The following is a 25,571-nucleotide window of genomic DNA, read 5'->3' on the forward strand; positions in this document are numbered from 1 at the left end:
TACTATGTGTCTCTGTATGGAACACTGCTGCTCCTCCAATCTACCAATGAACAATCCAAAGGGGCAAATCTTGATCCATCTTTACTGTCCAGACCCACAATTCAGAATAATTATCTATCAGCTGTTTTTGTTTTTATTTTTCACTGAACCATACACCACACCCCAGTGATTCTTCACATCCCTACAAACTCGACCCAATGCTTTATCTCAACCATGCTTTGTAAATAAGGAGGGTTCAGCCATTCAAAATGATAGATTGTAACCGGATGCAGCAGTCTATTTAAGCTGTCTACAATGTAGTTAGTGATCTGTACAGGCTTCAAATGAGAATCATGCAACATTACATCAGGAGGTCAGTAAAGACATATTTGGATTTCGGGGGAAACAAAAGATCTGGAAATAGAAAGCTTAGTGAACATCCCCAGTGAATGTGAAGACATTTCCTATTGTCTTTTTTTACATGTGTACAAAGTCCTGGTCACGTGAAGAATGGCAGTTGGTTTAACATGACCGTGCGATCTGTCCATCTGTCCCCCTCTCTCTCTCTCTCTCTGTCAGTGCACATAGTACAGCCAGTAGATGACATTGAAAAAGCCAAAGGTTATGGGGAACACAACTCGTGACCATTTGTCAATTGCACTAACATCTGTCAACTTTGGGATCTTCAGCTTGAGTTTAGAGGATCGGCGACGCAAGCGGCTTTTGGCGAGGTCACGGTCTACATTGCGCTCTCTGGTGCTGAGTCCTAAACCATCCCTGGATCCGACCCGACGGAACTGGATTCCAGAGCTGTCAAAGGACATGACGGAATTGCGGGAATCACTCACACTGCTGGCAACCTCTGATGGCAACACTTCATCATTCAGATCCAAGGTGCTCAGGAGGATGTTTCCATGTGCATCGACCTACATGAAGAATCATAACACCAGTGTTATTCATATCACACTGCATACTCAAAGTCAAGATAAAAACTGATCCTCAGTTCCACAGGCAAAGTTCATAATGAAACAGTTTGCCATTGTCAGGTGTAGTATCATAGTGGGAATGCTATTTGACTAATAATAATCTGGTGTTGTGATCCAAATATGACAGCAAGGTCATACAAATTCAGTTCATTAAATCGAGAATAAAAGACTGGTTTCAGCAATAGAATCATAGAAATAGGAGCAGGACTAGGCCATTTGATCCTTCAAGCCTGCTCCACCATTCATTGTGGTCATTTCTATTCATTCGTGGGACATGGGCGTCACTAGCTGTGCCAACATTTATTGCCCATCCCTAGTTGCCCAAGGGCAGTTGACAGTCAACCACATTGCTGTGGCTCTGGAGTCACATGTAGACCAGACCAGGTAAGGACAGCAGGTTTCCTTCCCTAAAGGACATTAGTGAACCAGATGGGTTTTTTTGACAATCGACAATGGTTTCATGGTCATAAGTAGATTCTTAATTCCAGATGGTTTTTATTGAATTCAAATTCCACCATTTGCCGTGGCAGGATTGAACCTGGGTCCCCAGAACATTAGCCGAGTTTCTGGCTTAATAGTCCAGCGATAATACCACTAGGTCATTGCCTCCCCCACGGCTGATCATCCAACTCAATACCCTGATCCCTCTGTCCCCCCATATCCTTTTATCCACTTCACCTCAAAAGCTATATCTAACTCCATGAAAACATTCAACCTTTTGAATCATAGAATCATACAGTGAAGAAGCGGCCCATCGACCCATCGAGTCTGCACCGACAAAGGGGAAACAGCTGACTTTCCACCTAATCCCATTTACCAGCACTTGCCCATAGCCCTGAATGTTATGACAAAATGACTGCTCATCCAGGTACTTTTTAAAGGATCTCAGGCAACCCACCTCCACCACCCTCCCAGGCAACGCATTCCAGACTGTCACCACCCTCTGGATAAAAACATTTTTCCTCATGTTCCCCTTAACCTCCTGCCCCTCACCTTGAACTTGTGTCCCCTCATGACTGACCCTTAAACTAAGGGGAACAGCTGCTCCTGATCCACTCTGTCCATGCCCCTCATAATCACACCTTAATCAGGTCGCTCCACAGTCTTCTCCGCTCGGAAATGTCCGTTGACCTCGGGCAGTATCTTACGGTTTTGGAATGAGCATGGCCGTTAAATCTCGTCCCATGTCTTCTTGTAGCCCAAAGCACTCAGCCTCACTGTTAACCACCTGGTCAATCTTTGTGTCATCCACAAACTTACAAATCCTATCCCCCACATAATCATGTATGTTATTTATACAAATGATGAATAATAGGACACTGGTTTCCAGTCACTATTCAGCCTTCTACCATCACCCCCTGTCTCCAACAACCCATTTCCACTCCATCTGACGAAGGACCAAATAAACCTGTTGGACTTTAACCTGGTGTTGTTGAAACTCTTACTGTGTTTACCCCAGTCCAACGCCGGCATCTCCACATCATGTCCAACAACTGAGCCAATTTTGAATCCACTTTATCAAATTACCCTGTATCCCCATGTGCATTTGCCTTCTTTATAATGAACCGTTTTATGATCAGGTATTGGAAAAAAAAATATTTTAAGCTCACATGAACTGTGCCAATATATTACAATGAGAGATGGTAAAATTCTCTACATTTACCGCAGGACACTCTCAGACTGAGGCATAGTGAGTTAATCTCAGTCTTCGTGTGGCGGCGCATGGCATTGAGTGTGGGTTTCAGGATGTGGCGAGAACAGCAGTTTGAAGAATGTTGTAAATCCAGGAGGTACCTGTAATCCTAGAGGTTACATGCGGGGTGGCATTTGAGTTAAAATCCACTTGGGATAAGTCGGAGATGAAGACAGTCACTGAGGAAGGAAATTCCCTAGAGAGTTTTCTTCCCCCCGAGAGAGTCATTGTGTATGGGACATGTATCCGTGTGACAGTCAATGTGTGTGGCACCTTTACCACATTGAGAGTCAGTGTGTGGAACCCATACGCCAGTGAGAATCAGCATGTAGGCACCCATACCCCAGTGAGAGTAGTGCATGTGGGCCCGGAATCCAGTCAGAGTCAGCACGTGTGGAATCCGTACCCCAGTGAGAATCAGTGTCTGTGAATCCCATACCCCAGTGAGAGTCAGTGTGTGTGGAACCCGTACCCCATTGAGAGTCAGTGTGTGTGGAACCCGTACCCCAGTGAGAATCAGTGTCTGAATCCCATACCCCAGTGAGAGTCAGTGTGTGTGGAACCTGCACCCCAGTGAGAGTCATTGTGTGTGGGACATGTATTCCAGTGACAGTCAGTGTGTGTGGCACCTTTACCGCATTGAGAGTCAGTATGTGTGGAACCTATACGACAGTGAGAATCAGCATACAGACATCCGTATCCCAGTGAGAGTAAGTGTGTGTGGGACCCATTCAATCAGTCCAATTTCCTTGCTCAATGCCAAAAAGGCTTATTCCCTTCAAGTGCCCATCCAATTTCCTTTTGAAATCATTGATTGTCCCCAGTTCCATCACCCTTATCAGCAGAGTTTTGGGTCATTATCACTTGATCCTTATACAAGTTCTTACTCACATTCCCCTAAATCTCTTGGCTCCTTTGACAGCATTTTCCAAACTCATGAACACTTTCATCTAGAAGGACAGGACCAATAGATACCTGGGAACACCATCCTCTCCAAGTCACTCACCATCCTGACTTGGAAATATATCGCCGTTCCTACACAGTCGTTGGGTCATTATGATGGAACTCGCTCCCTAACAGCATTCTGGGTGTACCTACACACCAGAAGAATGGTGGGGGTTCAAGAAAGCAGCTCACCACCACCTTCTGTAGGGCAATTATGGATGGGCAATAAACGTTGGCCTTGCCAGTGATACCCTCATCCCCTGAACAAATTAACAAAAATTAGGCCGAGCAATCAGCTCAAAACTGCAATTTTATGCAATCTGAATGTATAATCAGATGTAATTCACAGGAAGGTGAAATTAGAAGCAGACTACAATCCACAGATACCAATCAGAGTCCAGATTCCATACTGTGCAGTGCACCATCAGATGAAGTCCACAGACAGTAGCAAAGCACAATCCATAATGAAACACACAGTTCACAATCAATTTCTTTGTACAGATGTGTGTCATTAAACCATATCAGCAATCAGGTGCTATGACTTGACACAGCTCCAGTGACAGAATTGCTTTGAGGTCACGAGATGTTCTTGGCAGGCAGGATTAAGGAGAATCCTAAGGCATTCTATTCATACGTTAGGAACAAAAGAGTTGTCAGGGAGAAAATCGGACCTCTCAGGGACAAAGGAGGGGAATTATGCTTAGAACCCAAGGGAATAGGGGAGATCCTAAATGAATACTTTGCATCGGTATTCACGAAGGAGAGGGGTGTGTTAACCGGGAGTGTCTCGGAGGGAGGTGTTGACCCGTTAGAGAAAATCTCCATTACAAGAGAGGAAGTGTTAGGTTTTTTAGGGAACATTAAAACTGACAAAGCCCCAGGGCCTGATGGCATCTATCCTCGACTGCTCAGGGAGACGAGAGGTAAAATTGCTGGGCCTCTGACGGAAATCTTTGTCGCTTCTTTGGACACGGGTGAGGTCCCTGAGGATTGGAGGATAGCGAATGTGGTCCCGCTGTTTAAGAAGGGTAGCAGGGATAACCCAGGAAATTATAGGCCGGTGAGCTTGACGTCCATGGTAGGGAAGTTGTTGGAGAGGATTCTTAGAGACAGGATGTATGTGCATTTAGAACGGAACAATCTCATTAGTGACAGACAGCATGGTTTTGTAAGAGGGAGGTCGTGCCTTACAAATTTGGTGGAGTTTTTTGAGGAAGTGACAAAAACGGTTGATGAAGGAAGGGCCGTGGATGTCGTCTATATGGATTTCAGTAAGGCATTTGACAAAGTCCCACATGGCAGGTTGGTTAAGAAGGTTAAGGCTCATGGGATACAAGGAGAAGTGGCTCGAGGGGTGGAGAACTGGCTTGGCCATAGGAGACAGAGGGTAGTGGTCGAAGGGTCTTTTTCCGGCTGGAGGTCTGTGACCAGTGGTGTTCCGCAGGGCTCTGTACTAGGACCTCTGCTATTTGTGATATATATAAATGATTTGGAAGAAGGTGTAACTGGTGTAATCAGCAAGTTTGCGGATGACACGAAGATGGCTGGAATTGCGGATAGCGAAGAGCATTGTCGGGCAATACAGCAGGATATAGATAGGCTGGAAAATTGGGCGGAGAGGTGGCAGATGGAATTTAATCCGGATAAATGCGAAGTGATGCATTTTGGAAGAAATAATGTAGGGAGGAGTTATGCAATAAATGGCAGAGTCATCAGGAGTATAGAAACACAGAGGGACCTAGGTGTGCAAGTCCACAAATCCTTGAAGGTGGCAACACAGGTGGAGAAGGTGGTGAAGAAGGCATATGGTATGCTTGCCTTTATAGGACGGGGTATAGAGTATAAAAGCTGGAGTCTGATGATGCAGCTGTATAGAACGCTGGTTAGGCCACATTTGGAGTACTGTGTCCAGTTCTGGTCGCCGCACTACCAGAAGGACGTGGAGGCGTTGGAGAGAGTGCAGAGAAGGTTTACCAGGATGTTGCCTGGTATGGAGGGTCTTAGCTATGAGGAGAGATTGGGTAGACTGGGGTTGTTCTCCTTGGAAAGACGGAGAATGAGGGGAGATCTAATAGAGGTATACAAGATTATGAAGGGTATAGATAGGGTGAACAGTGGGAATCTTTTTCCCAGGTCGGAGGTGACGATCGCGAGGGGTCACGGGCTCAAGCTGAGAGGGGCGAAGTATAACTCAGACATCAGAGGGACATTTTTTACACAGAGGGTGGTGGGGGCCTGGAATGCGCTGCCAAGTAGGGTGGTGGAGGCAGATACGCTGACATCGTTTAAGACTTACCTGGATAGTCACATGAGCAGCCTGGGAATGGAGGGATACAAACGATTGGTCTAGTTGGACCAAGGAGCGGCACAGGCTTGGAGGGCTGAAGGGCCTGTTTCCTGTGCTGTACTGTTCTTTGTTCTTTGTTCTTTGATTGTTTCTCAGCACAGTAAGAGACATGGCCACATGACCACTGGTCGTTTTGGATCCCTTACAAGAAAAGGGTTGAATTGAGTCCTTGAGCCCAGGATTGACTCTGTGGGATTATGTCAGGTTGTTATTACACCAGGTAATGCACAGAACAACACAGAGTTTCATAGAATCATAGATTCCCTACAGTGTAGAAGGAGGCCATTTGGCCCATTGGGTCTGCAGCGACTCTGACAGAATATCTTACCCAGGCCCTCTTCCCCCCCTATCCCTCTCACCCCACAAATTTACCATGGTTAATCCACCTAACCTACACATCTTGAGACATAAAGGGGCAATTTAGCACAGCCAAGCCACCTAACCTGCACATCTTTGGAGTGTGGGAGGGAACTGGAGCACCTGGAGGAAATCCACACAGACACGAGGAGAATGTACAAACTCTACACAGGCAGTCACCCAAGGCTGGAATCGAACCCTCGTCCCTGGCGCTGAGGCAGCAATTCTAACCACTGTGCCGCCTGGTATGTAAATCAGTACAGGTCAGTTTAATAAACTAGACAATTTCTGTGTCTGAATTGTTTCATTTGAAGAGCTGCTGTTGTCTCCAGTTGATGGGCTCTGCTTGAAGAATATGGATGTTACACAGATGCTGTCACCCAGAGTTCAATTGCAGCACTGATGCCATGATCTCACAAAACAATGCCTTACTCACCCGGGCGGTCCCGAGTCTGCCCCTATCTGCATTGCTCTTATTGACTTTCCCCGTTGGTTTCTTCTGCTGTGATGGTACTTTGCCAAAGAAGATGTAATTGACAAAAGCATACTCCAACAAAGCCAGGAACACAAAAACGAAACAGCCCATCAGGTAGATGTCAATGGCTTTAACATAAGGGATCTTCGGAAGGGTTTCCCGTAGGTGGGTATTGATTGTTGTCATAGTCAGTACAGTGGTCACGCCTGGAACAATGACAGCAAAAAGAATGGTGAGGGGTATGACATTTAGATTTACATTACAAAAGCAAGAGGTTTCAGAGCTAGATATCATTATGTGCTAAAGAGCTGGATATCACTGGGTGATACAGAGCAGGGTATGGACAGTGTTGGATATTGTTGGGTTTTATAGAGTTTCATATTACTGTGTGATACAGAGCTAGGTATCGCTGTGTGATACAGAGTTGAATATTGCTGTGTCACTGTGATACAAAGCTGGATGTCACCTTGTGAACACAGTAAGAGTTTTAACAACACCAGGTTAAAGTCCAACAGGTTTATTTGGTAGCAAATACCATTAGCTTTCGGAGCTGCTCCTTCGTCAGATGGAGTGGAAATCTGCTCTCAAACAGGGCACAGAGACACAAAATCAAGTTACAGAATACTGATTAGAATGCGAATCCCTACAGCCAACCAGACCTTAAAGATACAGACAATGTGGGTGGAGGGAGCATTAAGCACAGGTTAAAGACTTGTGTATTGTCTCCAGACAGGATAGCCCGCAAGTCCAGGAGGCAAGCTGTGGGGGTTACTGATAATGTGACATAAATCCAACATCCCGGTTTAGGCCGTCCTCATGTGTGCGGAACTTGGCTATCAGTTTCTGCTCAGCGACTCTGCGCTGTCGTGTGTCGTGAAGGCCACCTTGGAGAACGCTTACCTGAAGATCAGAGGCTGAATGCCCGTGATTGCTGAAGTGCTGTCCCACAGGAAGAGAACAGTCTTGCCTGGTGATTGTCGAGCGGTGTTCATTCATCCGTTGTCGTAGCGTCTGCATAGTTTCCCCAATGTACCATGCCTCGGGACATCCTTTCCTGCAGCGTATCAGGTAGACAACGTTGGCCGCGTTGCAAGAGCAGGTACCGTGTATCTGGTAGATGGTGTTCTCACGTGAGATGCTGGCATCCGTGTCGATGATCTGGCACGTTTTGCAGAGGTTGCTGTGGCAGGGTTGTGTGGTGTCGTGGTCACTGTTCTCCTGAAGGCTGGGTAGTTTGCTGCGGACAATGGTTTGTTTGAGGTTGCGTGGTTGACACATTGTCTGTATCTTTAAGGTCTGGTTGATCATCGACACGGATGCCAGCATCTCACGTGAGAACACCATCTACCAGGTACACGGTACCTGCTCTTGCAACTCGGCCAACGTTGTCTACCTGATACGCTGCAGGAAAGGATGTCCCGAGGCATGGTACATTGGAGAAACCATGCAGACGCTACGACAACGGATGAATGAACACCGCTTGACAATCACCAGGCAAGACTGTTCTCTTCCTGTGGGGGAGCACTTCAGCAGTCACGGGCATTCAGCCTCTGATCTTAAGGTAAGCGTTCTCCAAGGCGGCCTTCACGACACACGACAGCGCAGAGTCGCTGAGCAGAAACTGATAGCCAAGTTCCGCACACATGAGGACGGCCTAAACCGGGATGTTGGATTTATGTCACATTATCAGTAACCCCCACAGCTTGCCTCCTGGACTTGCGGGCTATCCTGTCTGGAGACAATACACAAGTCTTTAACCTGTGCTTAATGCTCCCTCCACCCACATTGTCTGTATCTTTAAGGTCTGGTTGGCTGTAGGGATTCGCATTCTAATCAGTATTCTGTAACTTGATTTTGTGTCTCTGTGCCCTGTTTGAGAGCAGATTTCCACTCCATCTGACGAAGGAGCAGCGCTCCGAAAGCTAATGATATTTGCTACCAAATAAACCTGTTGGACTTTAACCTGGTGTTGTTAAAACCCTTACTGTGTTCACCCCAGTCCAACGCCGGCATCTCCACATCATGTCACCTTGTGATACAGAGTTGAATGTCTCTGTTTGATACTGAGCTTGATATCACTGTGTAATACAGAGCTGGGTATCACTGTGTAATACAGAGCTGGAGATATTACTGTGTGATACACAGCTGGATGTCACTGTGATACAGAGCTAGATATCACTGCATTGTACTGAGCCGGATATCACTGTGAAGTGCAGAACTGGATAGCAGTGTGTGATGATGTGGAGATGCCGGCGTTGGACTGGGGTAAACACAGTAAGAAGTCTCACAATACCAGGTTAAAGTCCAACAGGTTTATTTGGTAGCAAAATCCACTAGCTTTCAGAGCACTGCTCCTTCGTCAGGTGAGTGGGAGTTCTGTTCACAAACAGGGCATATAAAGACACAAACTCAATTTACAAAATAATGCATCTTTGTAGAAACTTGATGTCTGTGTCGATTTGCGCGATCTTCTTGGAGATCCTCTCCACTTGGAGCCGGCATTTTGCGGTGTCGAAGGTAGACATGATGTGGAGATGCCGGCGTTGGACTGGGGTAAACACAGTAAGAAGTCTCACAGAAGTCTCACAGTGAACAGATTTTGCAACCAAATAAACCTGTTGGACTTTAACCTGGTGTTGTGAGACTTCTTACAGCACTGTGTGACACAGAGGTGGATATCACTGTATGACAAACTGTGTGATACAGAGTTGGAGGGTCGAAAGGCCTGTTCCTGTGCTTTACTGTTCTTTGTTTGTTCTTTCACTGTGATACAGCTGTGTGATATAGGGCTGTGCATGTTGCAGAGCTGGGGCTACCATTGTGCGATACACAGTTGGGGCTATGCCACTATGTGATACAAAGCTGAATATCACTGATTGGTACAGAGCTGTATATCACACAGTGATGCGGAGCTCGATGTCACTGTTATACAGTTGAATACTACTGTGTGATTAAAAAGCTGGATATTGCTGTGTGACATAGAGTGGGATATCACTGTATGATTCAGAGCTGGATATCACTGTGTGATTAAAAGTTAGATGTCACTGTGTGATACAGAATTGGGTATCATTTGTGCTACAAAGTTGACTATCGCTGTAAGATATCGAGCTGGATGTCATTGACTGATACAGAAGTGGATATCACTGTGTGATAGAGAGGTTTGTATAACTGTAGCTGGATATCGCTGCCTGATACAGAGCTGCATATTGGCGCGACGCAGGGCTGCACATCACCGCGCGATGCAGGGCTGCACATCAGTGCACGACACAGAGCTGCACATCACCGCACGACGCAGGGCTGCACATCAGTGTGTGACACAGAGCTGCACATCATTGCGCGACACAGGGCTGCACATCACTGCGCGACACAGGGCTGCACATCAGTGTGTGACACAGAGCTGCACATCACTGCGTGACACAGGGCTGCACATCACTGCGCGACACAGGGCTGCACATCACTGCGCGACACAGGGCTGCACATCACTGCGCGACACAGGGCTGCACATCACTGCGCGACACAGGGCTGCACATCACTGCACGACACAGGGCTGCACATCACCGCACGACACAGGGCTGCACATCAGTGCGTGACACAGAGCTGCACATCACTGCGCGACACAGCGCTGCACATCACCGCGCGACACAAGGCTGCACATCACCGTGCGACACAGGGCTACACATAACCACGACATGCAGGGCTGCACATCACCGCGCGACACAGGACTGCACATCACTGCGCGACACAGGGCTGCACATCACTGCACGACACAGGACTGCACATCACTGCGCGACACAGGGCTGAACATCACCGCGCGACACAGGACTGCACATCACTGCGCGACACAGGGCTGCACATCACTGCACGACACAGGGCTGCACATCACTGCACAACACAGGGCTGCACATCACTGCGCAATGCAGGGCTGCACATCACCGTGCAACACAGGGCTGCACATCACCACGCGATGCAGGGCTGCACATCACCGCGCGACACAGGACTGCACATCACTGTGCGACACAGGACTGCATATCACTGCATGACGCAGGGCTGCACATCACTGCGCGACACAGGGCTGCACATCACCACGCGATGCAGGGCTGCACATCACCGCGCGACACAGGACTGCACATCACTACGCGACGCAGGGCTGCACATCAGTGCGCGACACAGAGCTGCACATCACTGCGCGACACAGAGCTGCACATCACTGCGAGACACAGAGCTGCACATCACTGCGCGACGCAGGGCCGCCCATCACTGCACGACACAGGGCTGCCCATCACCGCGTGATGCAGGGCTGCACATCAGTGCGCTACACAGAGCTGCACATCACCGCACGATGCAGGGCTGCACATCACCGTGCGACGCAGGGCTGCACATCACCGCGCGATACAGGGCTGCACATCACCGTGCAACACAGGGCTGCACATCACCACGCGATGCAGGGCTGCACATCACCGCGCGACACAGGACTGCACATCACTGTGCGACACAGGACTGCACATCACTGCATGACGCAGGGCTGCACATCACTGCGCGACACAGGGCTGCACATCACCACGCGATGCAGGGCTGCACATCACCGCGCGACACAGGACTGCACATCACTACGCGACGCAGGGCTGCACATCAGTGCGCGACACAGAGCTGCACATCACTGCGCGACACAGAGCTGCACATCACTGCGAGACACAGAGCTGCACATCACTGCGTGACGCAGGGCCGCCCATCACTGCACGACACAGGGCTGCCCATCACCGCGTGATGCAGGGCTGCACATCAGTGCGCTACACAGAGCTGCACATCACCGCACGATGCTGGGCTGCACATCACCGTGCGACGCAGGGCTGCACATCACCGCGCGATACAGGGCTGCACATCACCGCGCGACACAGGGCTGCACATCACCGCGTGACGCAGGGCTGCACATCACCGCGCGACACAGGGCCGCACATCAGTGCGCGACACAGAGCTTCACATCACTGCGCGATGCAGGGCTGACCATCACTGCGCGATACATGGCTGCCCATCAACGCGCGATGGAGGGCTGCACATCAGTGCGCGACACAGAGCTGCACATCACCACTTGACACAGAGCTGCACATCACTGCACGATGCAGGGCTGCACATCACCGCACGATGCAGGGCTGCACATCACCGCGTGATGCTGGGCTGCACATCACTGTGCAACGCAGGGCTGCACATCACTGCATAATGAAGGGCTGGCACATCACCGCACAATGCAGGGCTGCACATCACCGCGCGACACAGGGCTGCACATCAGTGCGTGACACAGAGCAGCACATCACTGCGCGACGCAGGGCTGCCCATCACTGCGCGATGGAGGGTTGCACATCAGTGCGCGACACAGAGCTGCACATCACTGCGCGACACAGCGCTGCACATCACCGCGCGACACAAGGCTGCACATCACCGTGCGACACAGGGCTACACATAACCACGACATGCAGGGCTGCACATCACCGCGCGACACAGGACTGCACATCACTGCGCGACACAGGGCTGCACATCACTGCACGACACAGGACTGCACATCACTGCGCGACACAGGGCTGAACATCACCGCGCGACACAGGACTGCACATCACTGCGCGACACAGGGCTGCACATCACTGCACAACACAGGGCTGCACATCACTGCGCAATGCAGGGCTGCACATCACCACGCAACACAGGGCTGCACATCACCACGCGATGCAGGGCTGCACATCACCGCGCGACACAGGACTGCACATCACCGTGCGACACAGGACTGCACATCACTGCGTGACGCAGGGCTGCACATCACTGCGCGACACAGGGCTGCCCATCACCACGCGATGCAGGGCTGCACATCACTGCGCGACGCAGGGCTGCCCATCACTGCGCGATGGAGGGTTGCACATCAGTGCGCGACACAGAGCTGCACATCACTGCGCGACACAGAGCTGCACATCACCGCACGATGCAGGGCTACACATCACCGCGTGACGCAGGGCAGCACATCACCGCGCGACACAAGGCTGCACATCATCACGCGATGGAGGGCTGCACATCACTGCACCACACAGGGCTGCACATCACTGCGTGACACAGGGCTGCCCATCACTGCACGACACAGGGCTGAACATCACTGCATGACACAGGGCTGCACATCACTGCGCAACGCAGGGCTGCACATCACCGCATGACGCAGGGCTGCACATCACTGCGTGATGCAAGGCTGCACATCACCGCGCGACACAGAGCTGCACATCACCGCGCGACACAGGGCTGCACATCACTGCGTAACACAGGGCTGCACATCACCGCGCGACACAGGGCTGCACATAACCGCGCGACACAGGGCTGCACATCACCGCGCAACACAGGGCTGCACATCACCGTGCAACACAGGGCTGCACATCACCGCGCAACACAGGGCTGCACATCACCGTGCAACACAGGGCTGCACATCACCGTGCAACACAGGGCTGCACATCACTGCGCGACGCAGGGCTGCACATCACCGCGCGACACAGGGCTGCACATCACTGCGCGACGCAGGGCTGCACATCACTGCGCGACGCAGGGCTGCACATCACCACGCGACACAGGGCTGCACATCACCGCGCGACACAGGGCTGCACATCACTGCGCGACGCAGGGCTGCACATCACCGCACAACGCAGGGCTGCACATCACCACGCGACACAGGGCTGCACATCACCGCGCGACACAGGGCTGCACATCACCATGCGATGCAGGGCTGTACAGCACTGCGCGATGCAGGGCTGCACATCACCGCGCGACGCAGGGCTGCACATCACCGCGCGACGCAGGGCTGCACATCACCGCGCAACGCAGGGCTGCACATCACTGTGCGATGCAGGGCTGCACATCACTGTGCGATGCAGGGCTGCACATCACTGTGCGATGCAGGGCTGCCCATCACTGCAGGACACAGGGATGCCCACCTCCGCACGATGCAGGGCTGCACATCAGTGCGGGACAGAGAGCTGCACATCAGCGCACGACACAGGGCTGCACATCACCGCACAATGCAGGCCTGCACAACACCGCGTGACGCAGGGCTGCACATCACCGCGTGATGCAGGGCTGCACATCACCGCGCGACGTAGGGCTGCACATCACCGCGCGACGCAGGGCTGCAGATCACCGCGCGAAACAGGGCTGCACATCACATCGCGACACAGGGCTGCACATCACCGCGCGACACAGGGCTGCACATCACCACGCGACGCAGGGCTGCATATCACTGCGTGATGCAGGGCTGCACATCACCACACGATGCAGGGCTGCCCATCACTGTACAATGCAGGGCTGCACATCACAGCGTGATGCAGGGCTGCACATCACCGCACAATGCAGGGCTGCACATCACTGCCCGACACAGGGCTGCACATCACTGCGTGATGCAGGGCTGCCCATCACTGCGCGACACAGGGCGGCACATCACCGTGCAATGCAGGGCTGCCCATCAGCGTGCGACGAAAGGCTGCACATCAGTGCACGACACAGAGCTGCACATCACTGCGCGATGCAGGGCCGCCCATCACTGCACGACACAGGGCTGCACATCACCGTGCAATGCAGGGCTGCACATCACCGCGTGATGCAGGGCTGCACATAACTGAGCGACGCAGGGCTGCCCATTATCACGCAACACAGGGCTGCACATCACCGCGCGACGCAGAGCTGCACATCACCGCGCGACACAGGGCTGCACATCACTGCGCGACACAGGGCTGCACATCACCGCACGACACAGGGCTGCACATCAGTGCATGACACAGAGCTGCACATCACTGCATGACACAGGGCTGACCATCACCGCGCGATGGAGGGTTGCACATCACCGCGCAACACAGGGCTGCACATCAGTGCGCGACACAGAGCTGCACATCACCGCGCAACGCAGGGCTGCACATCACCGCGCGACACAGGGCTGCACATCACCGCGCAACACAGGGCTGCACATCAGTGCGCGACACAGAGCTGCACATCACCGCGCAACGCAGGGCTGCACATCACCGCGCGACACAGGGCTGCACATCACCGCGTGACACAGGGCTGCACATCACCGTGCGACACAGAGCTGCACATCACCACGCGATGCAGGGCTGCACATCACCGCGCGACACAGGGCTGCACATCACCGCGCAACACAGGGCTGCACATCACCGTGCGACACAGAGCTGCACATCACCACGCGATGCAGGGCTGCACATCACTGCGCGACGCAGGGCCGCCCATCATTGCGTGACACAGGGCTGTCCATCACTGCGTGACACAGGGCTGCACATCATTGCGCAATGCAGGGCTGCACATCACCACGCGGTGAAGGGCTGCACATCACCACGCGATGCAAGGCTGCCCATCAGTGCGCAATGCAGGGCTGCACATCACCGCGTGACACAGAGCTGCACATCACCGCGAATTGCAGGGCTGCACATCACCACGTGACACAGGGCTGCACATCATCATGCGATGCAGGGCTGTACATCAATGCGCGATGCAGGGCTGCACATCACCGCGCGACACAGGGCTGCACATCACCGCACAACGCAGGGCTGCACATCACCACGCGACACAGGGCTGCACATCACCGTGCGACACAGGGCTGCATATCACCATGCGATGCAGGGCTGCACAACACCGCGCGACGCAGGGCTGCACATCACCGCGCGACGCAGGGCTGCACATCACCGCGCGACGCAGGGCTGCACATCACCGCGCGACGCAGGGCTGCACATCACCGCGCGACGCAGGGCTGCACATCACCGCGCGATGCAGGGCTGCACATCACTGTGCGATGCAGGGCTGCCCATCACTGCGCGACACAGGGCTGCACATCACTGCACAACACAGGGCTGCACATCACTGCGCAATGCAGGGCTGCACATCACCACGCAACACAGGGCTGCACATCACCACGCGATGCAGGGCTGCACATCACCGCGCGACACAGGACTGCACATCACCGTGCGACACAGGACTGCACATCACTGCGTGACGCAGGGCTGCACATCACTGCGCGACACAGGGCTGCCCATCACCACGCGATGCAGGGCTGCACATCACTGCGCGACGCAGGGCTGCCCATCACTGCGCGATGGAGGGTTGCACATCAGTGCGCGACACAGAGCTGCACATCACTGCGCGACACAGAGCTGCACATCACCGCACGATGCAGGGCTACACATCACCGCGTGACGCAGGGCAGCACATCACCGCGCGACACAAGGCTGCACATCATCACGCGATGGAGGGCTGCACATCACTGCACCACACAGGGCTGCACCTCACTGCGTGACACAGGGCTGCCCATCACTGCACGACACAGGGCTGAACATCACTGCATGACACAGGGCTGCACATCACTGCGCAACGCAGGGCTGCACATCACCGCATGACGCAGGGCTGCACATCACTGCGTGATGCAAGGCTGCACATCACCGCGCGACACAGAGCTGCACATCACCGCGCGACACAGGGCTGCACATCACTGCGTAACACAGGGCTGCACATCACCGCGCGACACAGGGCTGCACATAACCGCGCGACACAGGGCTGCACATCACCGCGCAACACAGGGCTGCACATCACCGTGCAACACAGGGCTGCACATCACCGCGCAACACAGGGCTGCACATCACCGTGCAACACAGGGCTGCACATCACCGTGCAACACAGGGCTGCACATCACTGCGCGACGCAGGGCTGCACATCACCGCGCGACACAGGGCTGCACATCACTGCGCGACGCAGGGCTGCACATCACTGCGCGACGCAGGGCTGCACATCACCACGCGACACAGGGCTGCACATCACCGCGCGACACAGGGCTGCACATCACTGCGCGACGCAGGGCTGCACATCACCGCACAACGCAGGGCTGCACATCACCACGCGACACAGGGCTGCACATCACCGCGCGACACAGGGCTGCACATCACCATGCGATGCAGGGCTGTACAGCACTGCGCGATGCAGGGCTGCACATCACCGCGCGACGCAGGGCTGCACATCACCGCGCGACGCAGGGCTGCACATCACCGCGCAACGCAGGGCTGCACATCACTGTGCGATGCAGGGCTGCACATCACTGTGCGATGCAGGGCTGCACATCACTGTGCGATGCAGGGCTGCCCATCACTGCAGGACACAGGGATGCCCACCTCCGCACGATGCAGGGCTGCACATCAGTGCGGGACAGAGAGCTGCACATCAGCGCACGACACAGGGCTGCACATCACCGCACAATGCAGGCCTGCACAACACCGCGTGACGCAGGGCTGCACATCACCGCGTGATGCAGGGCTGCACATCACCGCGCGACGTAGGGCTGCACATCACCGCGCGACGCAGGGCTGCAGATCACCGCGCGAAACAGGGCTGCACATCACATCGCGACACAGGGCTGCACATCACCGCGCGACACAGGGCTGCACATCACCACGCGACGCAGGGCTGCATATCACTGCGTGATGCAGGGCTGCACATCACCACACGATGCAGGGCTGCCCATCACTGTACAATGCAGGGCTGCACATCACAGCGTGATGCAGGGCTGCACATCACCGCACAATGCAGGGCTGCACATCACTGCCCGACACAGGGCTGCACATCACTGCGTGATGCAGGGCTGCCCATCACTGCGCGACACAGGGCGGCACATCACCGTGCAATGCAGGGCTGCCCATCAGCGTGCGACGAAAGGCTGCACATCAGTGCACGACACAGAGCTGCACATCACTGCGCGATGCAGGGCCGCCCATCACTGCACGACACAGGGCTGCACATCACCGTGCAATGCAGGGCTGCACATCACCGCGTGATGCAGGGCTGCACATAACTGAGCGACGCAGGGCTGCCCATTATCACGCAACACAGGGCTGCACATCACCGCGCGACGCAGAGCTGCACATCACCGCGCGACACAGGGCTGCACATCACTGCGCGACACAGGGCTGCACATCACCGCACGACACAGGGCTGCACATCAGTGCATGACACAGAGCTGCACATCACTGCATGACACAGGGCTGACCATCACCGCGCGATGGAGGGTTGCACATCACCGCGCAACACAGGGCTGCACATCAGTGCGCGACACAGAGCTGCACATCACCGCGCAACGCAGGGCTGCACATCACCGCGCGACACAGGGCTGCACATCACCGCGCAACACAGGGCTGCACATCAGTGCGCGACACAGAGCTGCACATCACCGCGCAACGCAGGGCTGCACATCACCGCGCGACACAGGGCTGCACATCACCGCGTGACACAGGGCTGCACATCACCGTGCGACACAGAGCTGCACATCACCACGCGATGCAGGGCTGCACATCACCGCGCGACACAGGGCTGCACATCACCGCGCAACACAGGGCTGCACATCACCGTGCGACACAGAGCTGCACATCACCACGCGATGCAGGGCTGCACATCACTGCGCGACGCAGGGCCGCCCATCATTGCGTGACACAGGGCTGTCCATCACTGCGTGACACAGGGCTGCACATCATTGCGCAATGCAGGGCTGCACATCACCACGCGGTGAAGGGCTGCACATCACCACGCGATGCAAGGCTGCCCATCAGTGCGCAATGCAGGGCTGCACATCACCGCGTGACACAGAGCTGCACATCACCGCGAATTGCAGGGCTGCACATCACCACGTGACACAGGGCTGCACATCATCATGCGATGCAGGGCTGTACATCAATGCGCGATGCAGGGCTGCACATCACCGCGCGACACAGGGCTGCACATCACCGCACAACGCAGGGCTGCACATCACCACGCGACACAGGGCTGCACATCACCGTGCGACACAGGGCTGCATATCACCATGCGATGCAGGGCTGCACAACACCGCGCGACGCAGGGCTGCACATCACCGCGCGACGCAGGGCTGCACATCACCGCGCGACGCAGGGCTGCACATCACCGCGCGACGCAGGGCTGCACATCACCGCGCGACGCAGGGCTGCACATCACCGCGCGATGCAGGGCTGCACATCACTGTGCGATGCAGGGCTGCCCATCACTGCGCGACACAGGGCTGCACATCACTGCGCGACACAGGGCTGCACATCACCGCACGACACAGGGCTGCACGTCAGTGCGTGACACAGAGCTGCACATCGCTGTGCGACACAGCGCTGCACATCACCGCGCGACACAGGGCTGCACATCACCGTGCGACACAGGGCTACACATAACCACGACATGCAGGGCTGCACATCACCGCGCGACACAGGACTGCACATCACTGCGCGACACAGGGCTGCACATCACTGCACGACACAGGGCTGCACATCACTGCACGACACAGGGCTGCACATCACTGCGCGATGCAGGGCTGCACATCCCCGTGCAACACAGGACTGCACATCACCACGCGATGCAGGGCTGCACATCACCGCGCGACACAGGACTGCACATCACCGTGCGACACAGGACTGCACATCACTGCGTGACGCAGGGCTGCACATCACTGCGCCACACAGGACTGCACATCACCGTGCAACACAGGACTGCACATCACCACGCGATGCAGAGCTGCACATCACCGCGCGACACAGGACTGCACATCACTACGCGACGCAGGGCTGCACATCAGTGCGCGACACAGAGCTGCACATCACTGCGCGACGCAGGGCCGCCCATCACTGCACGACACAGGGCTGCCCATCACCGCGTGATGCAGGGCTGCACATCAGTGCGCTACACAGAGCTGCACATCACCGCACGATGCAGGGCTGCACATCACCGTGCGACGCAGGGCTGCACATCACCGCGTGATACAGGGCTGCACATCACCGCGCGACGCAGGGCTGCACATCACCGCGTGACGCAGGGCTGCACATCACCGTGCGACACAGGGCCGCACATCAGTGCGCGACACAGAGCTTCACATCACTGCGCGATGCAGGGCTGCCCATCACTGCGCGATACATGGCTGCCCATCAACGCGCGATGGAGGGCTGCACATCAGTGCGCGACACAGAGCTGCACATCACCACTTGACACAGAGCTGCACATCACTGCACGATGCAGGGCTGCACATCACCGCACGATGCAGGGCTGCACATCACCGCGTGATGCAGGGCTGCACATCACTGTGCAACGCAGGGCTGCACATCACTGCATAATGAAGGGCTGGCACATCACCGCACAATTTGGGCTGCACTTCACCGTGCGACGCAGGGCTGCACATCACTGCACGACACAGGGCTGCACATCACCGCGCGACACAGGGCTGCACATCAGTGCGTGACACAGAGCAGCACATCACTGCGCGACGCAGGGCTGCCCATCACTGCGCGATGGAGGGTTGCACATCAGTGCGCGACACAGAGCTGCACATCACTGCGCGACACAGAGCTGCACATCACCGCACGATGCAGGGCTGCACATCACCGCGTGACGCAGGGCAGCACATCACCGCGCGACACAAGGCTGCACATCATCACGCGATGGAGGGCTGCACATCACTGCACCACACAGGGCTGCACATCACTGTGTGACACAGGGCTGCCCATCACTGCACGACACAGGGCTGAACATCACTGCGTGACACAGGGCTGCACATCACTGCGTAACACAGGGCTGCACATCACTGCGTAACACAGAGCTGCACATCACTGCGCGATGCAAGGCTGCACATCACCGCGCGACACAGGGCTGCAGATCAGCGCGCGACACAGGGCTGCACATCACTGCGTAACACAGGGCTGCACATCACCGCGCGACACAGGGCTGCACATCACCGCGCGACACAGAGCTGCACATCACCATGCGATGCAGGGCTGCACATCACCGCGCGACACAGGGCTGCACATCACCGTGCAACACAGGGCTGTACATCACCACGCGACGCAGGGCTGCACATCACCGCGCGACACAGGGCTGCACATCACTGCGCGACGCAGGGCTGCACATCACTGCGCGACGCAGGGCTGCACATCACCACGCGACACAGGGCTGCACATCACCGCGCGACACAGGGCTGCACATCACTGCGCGATGCAGGGCTGCACATCACCGCACAATGCAGGGCTGCACATCACCACGCGACACAGGGCTGCACATCACCGCGCGACACAGGGCTGCACATCACCACGTGACACAGGGCTGTACAGCACTGCGCGATGCAGGGCTGCACATCACCGCGCGACGCAGGGCTGCACATCACTGCGCAACGCAGGGCTGCACATCACTGTGCGATGCAGGGCTGCACATCACTGTGCGATGCAGGGCTGCACATCACTGTGCGATGCAGGGCTGCCCATCACTGCAGGACACAGGGATGCCCACCTCCGCACGATGCAGGGCTGCACATCAGTGCGGGACAGAGAGCTGCACATCAGCGCACGACACAGGGCTGCACATCACCGCACAATGCAGGCCTGCACAACACCGCGTGACGCAGGGCTGCACACCACCGCGTGATGCAGGGCTGCACATCACCGCGCGACGCAGGGCTGCACATCAACGCGCGACGCAGGGCTGCAGATCACCGCGCGAAACAGGGCTGCACATCACATCGCGACACAGGGCTGCACATCACCGCGCGTCACAGGGCTGCACATCAGTGCACGACACAGGGCTGCACATCACTGCGCGACACAGGGCTGCACATCACCGCACGTCACAGGGCTGCACATCAGTGCACGACACAGAGCTGCACATCACTGCGTGACGCAGGGCTGACCATCACTGCACGACACATGGCTGCACATCACTGCGCGACACATGGCTGCCCATCACCGCGCGATGGAGGGCTGCACATCAGTGCACGACACAGAGCTGCACATCACTGCGCGACACATGGCTGCCCATCACCGCACGATGGAGGGTTGCACATCACCGCGCAACACAGGGCTGCACATCAGTGCGCGACACAGAGCTGCACATCGCCGCGCAACGCAGGGCTGCACATCACCGCGCGACACAGGGCTGCACATCACCGCGCAACGCAGGGCTGCACATCACCGCACGACACAGGGTTGCACATCACCGCACGACACAGGGTTGCACATCAGTGCGCGACACAGAGCTGCACATCACCGCACGACACAGGGCTGCACATCACCGCACGACACAGGGCTGCACATCACCGCGCAACACAGGGCTGCACATCACCGCGCGACACAGAGCTGCACATCACCACGCGATGCAGGGCTGCACATCACTGCGCGACGCAGAGCCGCCCATCACTGCGTGACACAGGGCTGTCCATCACTGCGTGACACAGGGCTGCACATCATTGCGCAATGCAGGGCTGCACATCACCACGTGGTGAAGGGCTGCACATCACCACGCGATGCAAGGCTGCCCATCAGTGCGCAACGCAGGGCTGCACATCACCGCGTGACACAGAGCTGCACATCACCGCGCAATGCAGGGCTGCACATCACCACGTGACACAGGGCTGCACATCATCATGCGATGCAGGGCTGTACATCAATGCGCGATGCAGGGCTGCACATCACCGCGCGACACAGGGCTGCACATCACCGCACAACGCAGGGCTGCACATCACCACGCGACACAGGGCTGCACATCACCGCGCGCCACAGGGCTGCACATCACCATGCGATGCAGGGCTGCACATCACCGCGCGACGCAGGGCTGCACATCACCGTGCGACGCAGGGCTGCACATCACCGTGCGACGCAGGGCTGCACATCACCGCGCGACGCAGGGCTGCACATCACCGCGCGACGCAGGGCTGCACATCACTGCGCGACGCAGGGCTGCACATCACCGCGCGACGCAGGGCTGCACATCACCGCGCGACGCAGGGCTGCACATCACCGCGCGATGCAGGGCTGCACATCACTGTGCGATGCAGGGCTGCCCATCACTGCAGGACACAGGGATGCCCACCTCCGCACGATGCAGGGCTGCACATCAGTGCGGGACAGAGAGCTGCACATCAGCGCACGACACAGGGCTGCACATCACCGCACAATGCAGGGCTGCACATCACCGCGCGACGTAGGGCTGCACATCAACGCGCGACGCAGGGCTGCAGATCACCGCGCGAAACAGGGCTGCACATCACCACGCGATGCAGGGCTGCCCATCACTGCACAATGCAGGGCTGCACATCACAGCGTGATGCAGGGCTGCACATCACCGCACAATGCAGGGCTGCACATCACTGCCCGACACAGGGCTGCACATCACTGCGTGATGCAGGGCTGCTCATCACTGCGCGACGCAGGGCTGCCCATCAGCGTGCGACGAAGGGCTGCACATCAGTGCACGACACAGAGCTGCACATCACCGCGCGATGCAGGGCTGCACATAACTGCACGACACATGGCTGCCCATTACCACACAACACAGGGCTGCACATCACCGCGCGACACAGGGCTGCACATCACCGTGCGACGCAGGGCTGCACATCACCGCGTGACACAGGGCTGCACATCACCGCGCGACACAGGGCTGCACATCACCGCGCGACGCAGGGCTGCACATCACCGCGCGACACAGAGCTGCACATCAGTGCACGACACAGAGCTGCACATCACTGCGTGACGCAGGGCTGACCATCACCGCGCGATGGAGGGTTGCACATCAGTGTGCGACACAGAGCTGCACATCACTGCATGACGCAGGGCTGCACGTCACTGCACGACACATGGCTGCCCATCACCGCGCGATGGAGGGTTGCACATCAGTGTGCGACACAGAGCTGCACATCACTGCATGACGCAGGGCTGCACATCACCACGCAACGCAGGGCTGCACATCACTGTGCGACACAGGGCTGCACATCACCGCGCGACACAGGGCTGCACGTCACCGCGCGACACAGGGCTGCACATCACCGCGCGACACAGGGCTGCACATCACTGCGCGACACAGAGCTGCCCATCACCGTGCGATGGAGGGTTGCACATCAGTGCACGACACAGAGCTGCACATCAGTGCACGACACAGAGCTGCACATCACTGCGCGACACATGGCTGCCCATCACCGCGCGATGGAGGGTTGCACATCACTGCGCGACACAGAGCTGCACATCACCGCGCAATGCAGGGCTGCACATCACTGCGCAACGCAGGGCTGCACATCACCGCGCGGTGAAGGGCTGCACATCACTGCGCGATGCAGGGCTGCACATCACCGTGCAACACAGGACTGCACATCACCACGCGATGCAGGGCTGCACATCACCGCGCGACACAGGACTGCACATCACCGTGCGACACAGGACTGCACATCACTGCGTGACGCAGGGCTGCACATCACCACGCGACGCAGGACTGCACATCACTACGCGACGCAGGGCTGCACATCAGTGCGCGACACAGAGCTGCACATCACTGCGCAACGCAGGGCCGCCCATCACTGCATGACACAGGGCTGCCCATCACCGCGTGATGCAGGGCTGCACATCAGTGCGCTACACAGAGCTGCACATCACCGCACGATGCAGGGCTGCACATCACCGTGCGACGCAGGGCTGCACATCACCGCGTGATACAGGGCTGCACATCACCGCGCGACGCAGGGCTGCACATCACCGCGTGACGCAGGGCTGCACATCACCGTGCGACACAGGGCCGCACATCAGTGCGCGACACAGAGCTTCACATCACTGCGCGATGCAGGGCTGCCCATCACTGCGCGATACATGGCTGCCCATCAACGCGCGATGGAGGGCTGCACATCAGTGCGCGACACAGAGCTGCACATCACCACTTGACACAGAGCTGCACATCACTGCACGATGCAGGGCTGCACATCACCGCACGATGCAGGGCTGCACATCACCGCGTGATGCAGGGCTGCACATCACTGTGCAACGCAGGGCTGCACATCACTGCATAATGAAGGGCTGGCACATCACCGCACAATGCAGGGCTGCACTTCACCGTGCGACGCAGGGCTGCACATCACTGCACGACACAGGGCTGCACATCACCGCGTGACACAGGGCTGCACATCAGTGCGTGACACAGAGCAGCACATCACTGCGCGACGCAGGGCTGCCCATCACTGCGCGATGGAGGGTTGCACATCAGTGCGCGACACAGAGCTGCACATCACTGCGCGACACAGAGCTGCACATCACCGCACGATGCAGGGCTGCACATCACCGCGTGACGCAGGGCAGCACATCACCGCGCGACACAAGGCTGCACATCATCACGCGATGGAGGGCTGCACATCACTGCACCACACAGGGCTGCACATCACTGTGTGACACAGGGCTGCCCATCACTGCACGACACAGGGCTGAACATCACTGCGTGACACAGGGCTGCACATCACTGCGTAACACAGGGCTGCACATCACTGCGTAACACAGAGCTGCACATCACTGCACGATGCAAGGCTGCACATCACCGCGCGACACAGGGCTGCAGATCAGCGCGCGACACAGGGCTGCACATCACTGCGTAACACAGGGCTGCACATCACCGCGCGACACAGGGCTGCACATCACCGCGCGACACAGAGCTGCACATCACCATGCGATGCAGGGCTGCACATCACCGCGCGACACAGGGCTGCACATCACCGTGCAACACAGGGCTGTACATCACCACGCGACGCAGGGCTGCACATCACCGCGCGACACAGGGCTGCACATCACTGCGCGACGCAGGGCTGCACATCACTGCGCGACGCAGGGCTGCACATCACCACGCGACACAGGGCTGCACATCACCGCGCGACACAGGGCTGCACATCACTGCGCGACGCAGGGCTGCACATCACCGCATGATGCAGGGCTGCACATCACCACG

At 56.4% G+C, this 25,571-nt stretch overlaps 1 protein-coding gene across 1 annotated transcript in view; it reads right to left on the reverse strand.

Moving 5' to 3' along the window:
• Positions 1-554: 554 nt before the first annotated feature.
• LOC144492783 (gamma-aminobutyric acid receptor subunit beta-4-like) overlaps positions 555-25,571 on the reverse strand; it is a 705,925-nt gene continuing 680,908 nt past the window's right edge. The window contains exons 6-7 of the mRNA XM_078211203.1: positions 6,744-6,988; positions 555-905 (exon numbers count right to left, since the gene is read on the reverse strand). Coding sequence (XP_078067329.1) covers positions 555-905; positions 6,744-6,988 — 596 coding nt within the window. The remainder of the gene's footprint in view (positions 906-6,743; positions 6,989-25,571) is intronic.

The sequence above is a fragment of the Mustelus asterias genome, chromosome 4 (genome assembly GCF_964213995.1).
Source record: "Mustelus asterias chromosome 4, sMusAst1.hap1.1, whole genome shotgun sequence".
Classification (NCBI taxonomy): Eukaryota; Metazoa; Chordata; class Chondrichthyes; order Carcharhiniformes; family Triakidae; genus Mustelus; species Mustelus asterias.